This window comes from Limulus polyphemus, unplaced genomic scaffold (genome assembly GCF_000517525.1).
Source record: "Limulus polyphemus unplaced genomic scaffold, Limulus_polyphemus-2.1.2 Scaffold1371, whole genome shotgun sequence".
Lineage (NCBI taxonomy): Eukaryota > Metazoa > Arthropoda > Merostomata > Xiphosura > Limulidae > Limulus > Limulus polyphemus.
This window is the reverse complement of record NW_013666981.1, coordinates 150,551-158,202: the sequence shown is the minus strand read 5'-3', so window position 1 is coordinate 158,202 and position 7,652 is coordinate 150,551. Positions and strand designations below refer to the sequence as shown.

Genomic DNA, 7,652 nt, shown 5'->3' with positions numbered 1-7,652 from the left:
TTTTTTTTTTTTTTTGCATAGTTTTCTCTAGTCAATTCTATCTCCCAAAAAGATGATTCTAAGAGACAATTATAATATGATTTCCTTTATAACCCTGTGGAAATTTCTGCAGAGTATTTCGCAAGCCTAAGCTTTTGCTTTAAAATTTAATCACCAATTTCTCTTGCTTATCAATAAGTGAATATATAATTCAATAAATTACAAAAGCAATCAAACAGATGTAGTAGATTTGGGTTATATATATCACTGTAATAAAATGACTAAGAGCACCTTCAATAAATTAATCAGCCGAGTCTCTGTACCTTGGTCAAGAATGATATGACAGGTGATATATACATATATATACGTGTGTGTGTGTGTGTGTGTGTGTAATACATAACAATTTCTTAAGCATTACTTTTATGTAGCTGTTGGTGTGAATGTGCTTTGTAGTAACTACATCGCTATATAGATTGAACTTTGAAATTAAACAATTTTCAGAATACTAAGTTTATTATACAGGGATAAGTCTTATCAGGAGCAAAAACCAATGGGTTAACTTTTTCTTAATTTTATTTTTCTAAATCATATTTAAAATTGATCAATTTTAAAAATTGTAAAATCTAATTATCATAGCATTTTTATTTTCTATGTTAGACAGATGGTTATTTTTGTCACTAAACAAATTAGGTCATTACCTAAAGAGCAACTAGGCAACAATAAATAATGTTCAAGAATAAACTTTGAATTAAGCTCCTTGTGTTAGAGTAAGATGCTTCAAATATTTTAATAGTTTAAATTATAACACTTAATATATCCAACACAGCACACAATAACAAGAATAAACTTTGAATTAAGCTCCTTGTGTTGGAGCAAGATGCTTCAAATATTTCAATAGTTTAAACTATAATACTTAACATATCCAACACAGCACACAACAACAGACATTTCATCTTGTAACAATACACTCACTAACTTCTTTTCCTTCTATTCTCTGACACTGTAGCTAAAGCATTTAACAAGTTATGCATCCAGCACACAGAAGTATCCCATTAAACCCATCAACATTAATAAAGTGTCATAATGAAGAAACATTTGTCACATAATTTGTATGATTATTTTACACCAGTATGGAAATAAGGAAGTTATTACATGGCAATCAGGCAGAGAAGGAAATAGTTAAATGTCATCCACTGCATACAAATACAAAAGTTAGTACATGTGACAATCAGGTACAGAAACAAGGGTGAAGTACTGCTGGAGTGAACCAGAATCCTATTTTGGCACTTGAAATTGGAACTAATTCCTGACACTTCGGAAACTAAAACCATATATATAAATAATTTATTCAGCTTAGACCAAAATTTAAGTGTCTTTCACAACTAAGCTTTCAGAGTGTCAGAGAACACTGGCTGTCTGTGATCCCCAATGTCCTCTGATATAGCTCTCTCAGACACACACACACACACACACACACTGTCACTCTCCTTAGGACCTGGCATCAGACACTGTGCAACCATTCCAGCTCAAAGGCAAGTGTTGGAGTATTAAAATTGTGTAATGTTTTTGGTGTATGTCACATGGTTATTAAGACTTATAAATAACACATTAAAAATCTTAATAAAATACATTTTAGAATTATACTGTATGTTTAAAATACACAGTTTTAAAAGGTTTATTATTTACATAATACAACAAACGTTTCTTTTTTTCAGTTATTTGTGTTGATAAAACAGAAGGTATGCAAAGTTGTTAATATGGCACTGTAGTTAGAAATATAATAAATTAATAAGATATGCATTTTTAAAACTTGTTTTAATGTTAGTGATTTTTATATACCTAGTTTTTGTTAGTCACTTAATTCAAAGAAAGTTGAGTTGCATGTTTTCTCTCAGTAATATATACACATTTAATTTAGTACTAATGAAAGTAGTCTCAAATAATCAGAGCTGCATATATATATTTTTTATTATTTAAAGCGGAGTCACAAAAATGAATATGAATACAAGATATTTACCCCGATGGTGACATCATACATCTGCAAAATTTTGGCAGGGTTATGCATATATTATAAACTTTAGCAGTACAACATTGTACAGCAGAAAAAGGAAAGGAAGAAAGGAATTAATACTAAATGTCTAACATTACAACTGTATGGCATTAAATGTTAACAAGTTCATATTAATTTAAAAAACAGGCAATGTAACAAAATCCTGATTAATGAACACTGCAAAGACAACATTAAAATCACATCAGACCAAATACAGTAGCAGCTAGGCAAGAAAGAAACTAAGAGAAATTACATTTTTGGTGATGATATTTATTTTGTAACATGTTACTACAGTGTTTGTTTTCACAAACACACACACACACAAACAATTGCAAGTTACTGTTAATATCTAAACTAAAATATAAAACTTCTACAGTATTAGAATGAGCAGGCATAAATATATTTTACTATTAGTAAATTAATAAAACATACCCTTTATCAAAGCAATCCTCCTTGTCAGTACTATTAGTAAAAAAACAAAATTTGTAACAATCAATAACACAACTACTAATAAATATTTCTCAAAAACAAGTAGATTAGGCTGATGTCAGTACTTTGAAAAACAGTTCCAAGAATCTATCTGTAACTACCTAATATTAACAGAAAATATGTAAATAGGTCACAGATAACACAAACAAACATTAGATAACATAGAAAGCCAGAGTTGCAACCACTTCTGTAGAAAGAGGTTCTCCTTGACTTGTTTAACTTTGTATGCAATACATGCCTTGGTTGCTATAAAAGTGCACAGCAACTGTTTAATCACTGTTGCCAGATTTCAAAAACACCTTATAACTGTAATAAAGGTATATCCAACTATGACTTATCAATTCTGTAAAACTTTTTGAAAAAAATAGAAAGGTCATCAATTTGAAATTAATTTTTTGAAACCAGAAGGTACTTAAAATCATAAATAATATTCAACGTTAAACTGGTACACAATTAAAAACATTTTATTTAGGCCATAGATAGGCCTAAATAAAATGTTTTTAATTGTGTACCAGTTTAACGTTGAATATTATTTATGATTTTAACTTTATACACAAGTGCCAAAATACTATAATTCAGAAGCTACTTTTTTTATATACAAACTGGTTTTGTCCAAACATGGAATTAAAGGTTTACTACTAATGATAATCCAAAATGCTTCAAGTCCATTGTCACCTGATATACTGGTTATCATTAATGGAAAATGAACAAACATTCTTACAGTGTATATGAACGATGAAAATAACTAATACACCAAGTTGTTTTTTATACTAAACATAAAAATTTGTATTAATGGAAATCCTTTTTTACCTGTGGTAATCTAATACTCTACCTTGTTCCAAAGTCTTCCCTATCTGTACTGCTGAACATAATACCCAGTGAAGCCGGTGATGAGCGACTCCCACCAATGTCTTCATTAGGTGGAGATTCAGCCTTCACTGAACCCACCATGCTAGAGACTGGGGTATGCATCTTGATGACTATTTTTAGGGCCCCTTAAAACTTCTACTACATTGTTGGAAGAACTAGGCAAGAAAAGAAAGAAAAAAAAACATATTGAAAAAAGGGGGGTTAATAATTCTATAAGTTTTCTATTTGTAGAGATGAAATATGTTGGAGTAGAAATAACGGATGGGAATTACGAACTACCAATACTGCCAAGAGTATAGATACTGTACAAAACCGGTTGTAAAAGTTGCTTTAAGTAATGCATTGGCTCAACAGGGCTCCATTTGGTAATGATATTTGCAAATCCTCAGCCAGTAATATGAACAGCAAATCTTTTTGTTGTGTGTTAAAAAACAAAATTTTATTATCATAGCCTTTAATGGTACGTTTGGTTAGGTAAAACCTTACTAATCTTATACGATTTTATACATCGTTACGTCATGAAATTCTAAACTTACTTTCATCAACAGGTTGCTTTCAAGTCTTCTCACCTTATCAGCTTTATAAAGAATCCATAGATTAGGTAGTATTCTTCAGTACACCCAAAATAACGAAACCAACCAAACTGTTTTAACAGCTCACCCAAAATAACGAAAACAACCAAACTGTTTTAACAGCTCACCCAAAATAACGAAAACAACAAAACTGTTTTAACAGCTCACCCAAAATAACGAAAACAACCAAACTGTTTTAACAGCTCACCCAAAATAACGAAAACAATCAAACCTTTTTAACAGCTCACCCAAAATAACGAAAACAATCAAACCTTTTTAACAGCTCCTCCTCCTTACTAGCTCTCCGTAACATAATGTACAAACATTAAAACAGCAAACGAATCTTTCTTTGAAGACGCACTTTATGTCGGCCTATTGGCTAGTTGGTAAACAAACGGTCAGCCTGTTTAGTCAAACTACTGTACAGGTCCAAACCAGAAAAGGCTATATACACAATTGATTTGAAAGCGTATTTTACTATACGTCCAATAAACACTCGTATGGACCCTTCAAAATGTAGCAAATGCACAGCCTAACAACGTTTTTATTATAATGTAACCGCACGCTACGTTAACTTATAATCAAAATGCCACAATACAGAATTTATGGCGGACGACATACTACAGCTTGGCTGTCTTTCTTTAGATAGGCTTAATCCTACAGCTGCTTCCCACTTTGAAGGTAACGCTGGTCTGCATTTCCGAGAAAAATCAATACATTTCTGTCTTCTAGCGGGAGTTACGTTGCACCCGCAATACTCACCAACAACTACTTACCAACGTACTTTAACGTGATAAAGTGTACGAAAACAACTGTGTCGGCGATTATACATTTGAGTCTCCCTCTATCCCACCGAACCTATTCTGTGACTTCGACTAACACAAAGATGTAGAGATAGACTCGTTTAACAAAACGGATTACTAGCACTGTGTTACCACTATCGTTTCTACTGGAACAGCTGGATAAAGTAAACAAAGAATATCGCTGGATTTCACTGACTTCTATGTAGATATAGGTGTGTGTGTGTGTGTGTGTGTGTGTGTGAGAGAGAGAGAGAGAGAATGTGTGTGTGTGAGAGAGAGAGAGAGTGTGTGTGTGTGTGTGTGTGAGAGAGAGAGAGAGAGTGTGTGTGTGTGTGTGAGAGAGAGAGAGAGAAAGAGTGTGTGTGTGTGTAAAAAAAGCGTACATTTTTTTTAATGTGTCAAGTAGAACAGTACCTGTAGTGCTGTATACGAACTAAAGTTAATAAATTTGAAACTCACCGTTTTTATATTTACCGATACTTCACAAGAACATTTATATTCTTTTTTTTTTTGTAGTTTAAATAAAAAAATCATTTATCTTTCGACAACAAATTTATGGGTTGTAGCTAATCACTGTTCTGCAAAACTAAAACTTCTAGACTGATACACATACATGCGAAGGTTTCAGCCTACCGGTATTTGTCGCTTGGATCATTATGGAAAATATACATGGCGTTCACTTTCAAAATGAGACTTTCTATAAAACTGAATGACAAGGTCACAGAAAAAAAACCCAACAAATTAGTAGTGTTCACCTTATCTCAATTACCTAGGGGGAAACACAGTTTAACTCAATTATCTAGGCGGAAACACAGTTTAACTCAATTACCTAGGGGGAAACACAGTTTAACTCAATTACCTAGGCGGAAACACAGTTTAACTCTTCAAACTTGTTAACACAAAATGGTTTATCGTTGGATATTTATCACGTGCTCTTAGTTTTTCTGTCACATCTTTTAGTATGTATCAGTAGTTGTACTGGTTGACCAGATCTATATTCGATATACATATACATCTCTGTACGCTTCTGGTTAAACAAAAACTGATATGACGTAATAAGGTTCGCCATTTAAAGCATAAAAGAAAATTAACGGTAGCATACAGCGTAGTAAATATATATATGTTACGTAGACCACAAATATATTCAGTTTCGATAAACGTTATTTATACACGGAAGAAAATTATGATAATGTGTAATATGACAAATAAAGTAAAAACCTGCCTTACTATATGAACAATAAACAAACTTTTTCGCTGAGAAAGCTACACGAAAGTAGAAGATAACGCTTGCGAACAAATTCACCTGATAACACATTTCTACACCTGCTTATACGTGTCGCCAATCCGTCTGCTAACACGTGTAGACGAACTTGAAAGTTTCAAGGCTAAGCAGTTCGACGGTACATGGCAAAACGATTTTTTAACTAAAAATAACACACAAAATTAGATAAATACCGCTTAAGAGGTCATTGGGTTTCAACACACAGTTTTCTGTCCAACTTAGAAGCTGGTAAAAATCTAAAAATTCAATTTGATTTTAATATATTTTTCCTATATTTCTATAAATGCTGTGACAAAATATTTTTTCTCGATACACAAAATATATTAAACGTGCTTAAAAGATGAAAATTTATTACCTGAATTAAAATACCTATAACGATGCCATTTTGCTATTATCGATTGATAAAACTATGCAATAAGCTAGCTGTCCTTATACAAGAACAATACCTGGTAATTATACCATTTTTATTTTATAAATGTTTTGTTAAGATTTTGAGTTCCTTCAGATACGTCACGTTCTAATGAACAGCATACAAAGGCACGAAACGTGTTACATCCGTGTAACACAATAATAAGAAAATAATAGTTACTTATGTATTATAGGTCAGAATTATCTCTGTTAAGCGCTAACAAAGATGAAACGAGCACAGATAATTCCCTCAATTAAAAGCCTGTATAAATGAAAAGTCAGTAATATAGAAAATATGCTTTTTGGAATATTAGAACAGGTGATACATTTTGGTTTGGTTTATTTTGAATTTCGCACAAAGTTACACGAGGGCTATTTACGCTATCCGTCCCTAATCTAGCAGTGACAGACTAGACGGAAGGCAGCTAATCATCACCACCAACTCTTTGGCTACTCTTTTACCAACGAATAGTGCAATTGACAGTCACTTTATAACGCCCCCACGGCTGAATGGGCGAGCATGTTTCATGTGACAGAGACTCGAACCCGCGACCTACAGATTGCGAGTCGAGCGTCCTAACAACTTGGCCTTGATAAAGTTACTACTTGAGACAGTCGACTTTAGTATAACAGTTATAACCTCTAAGATTTCTCTTGTGGCTAAAGCCAACATTAATCATTCTTAGGTGTGTTTTTTATTCGTTCCAAATTTTCTACATACGTCAAGTCGTGAAAAAGCATTTTCAGAAAATTATAGAGAATTAATTCTTCATAACAGTTTACAGAGAACTAATTCTTCATAATAGTTTATAGAGAACTAATTCTTCATAACAACTTGTAGATTATAGAGAATTAATTCTTCATAACAACTTGTAGATTATAGAGAATTAATTCTTCTTAACAACTTATAGATTATAGAGAATTAATTCCTCTTAACAACTTATAGATTATAGAGAATTGATTCTTCATAATAACTTATAGATTATAGAGAATTAAATCTTCATAATAACTTATAGGTTATAGAGAATTAAATCTTCATAATAACTTATAGATTATAGAGAATTAAATCTTCATAATAACTTATAGATTATAGAGAATTAAATCTTCATAATAACTTATAGATTATAGAGAATTAAATCTTCATAATAACTTATAGATTATAGAGAATTAAATCTTCATAATAACTTATAGATTATAGA

The 7,652-nt window shown here is 31.9% G+C and overlaps 1 protein-coding gene across 4 annotated transcripts in view; it reads right to left on the bottom strand.

Annotated features, from left to right (window-relative positions):
- The window catches only part of LOC106463302 (mitogen-activated protein kinase kinase kinase 12-like), a 69,720-nt gene that overhangs the window by 41,228 nt on the left and 20,840 nt on the right, over window positions 1–7,652 (bottom strand). For 3 of the 4 annotated variants that reach the window (XM_022390753.1, XM_022390756.1, XM_022390755.1), the window contains exons 2-3: window positions 3,351–3,543; window positions 2,462–2,491 (exon numbers count right to left, since the gene is read on the bottom strand). In XM_022390753.1, the coding sequence (XP_022246461.1) occupies window positions 2,462–2,491; window positions 3,351–3,490 (170 nt within the window). In that variant the 5' untranslated portion in view covers window positions 3,491–3,543. Of the gene's footprint in view, window positions 1–2,461; window positions 2,492–3,350; window positions 3,544–4,232; window positions 4,433–7,652 lie in introns of those variants that run through there. The other variant, XM_022390754.1, reaches the window with a different exon arrangement.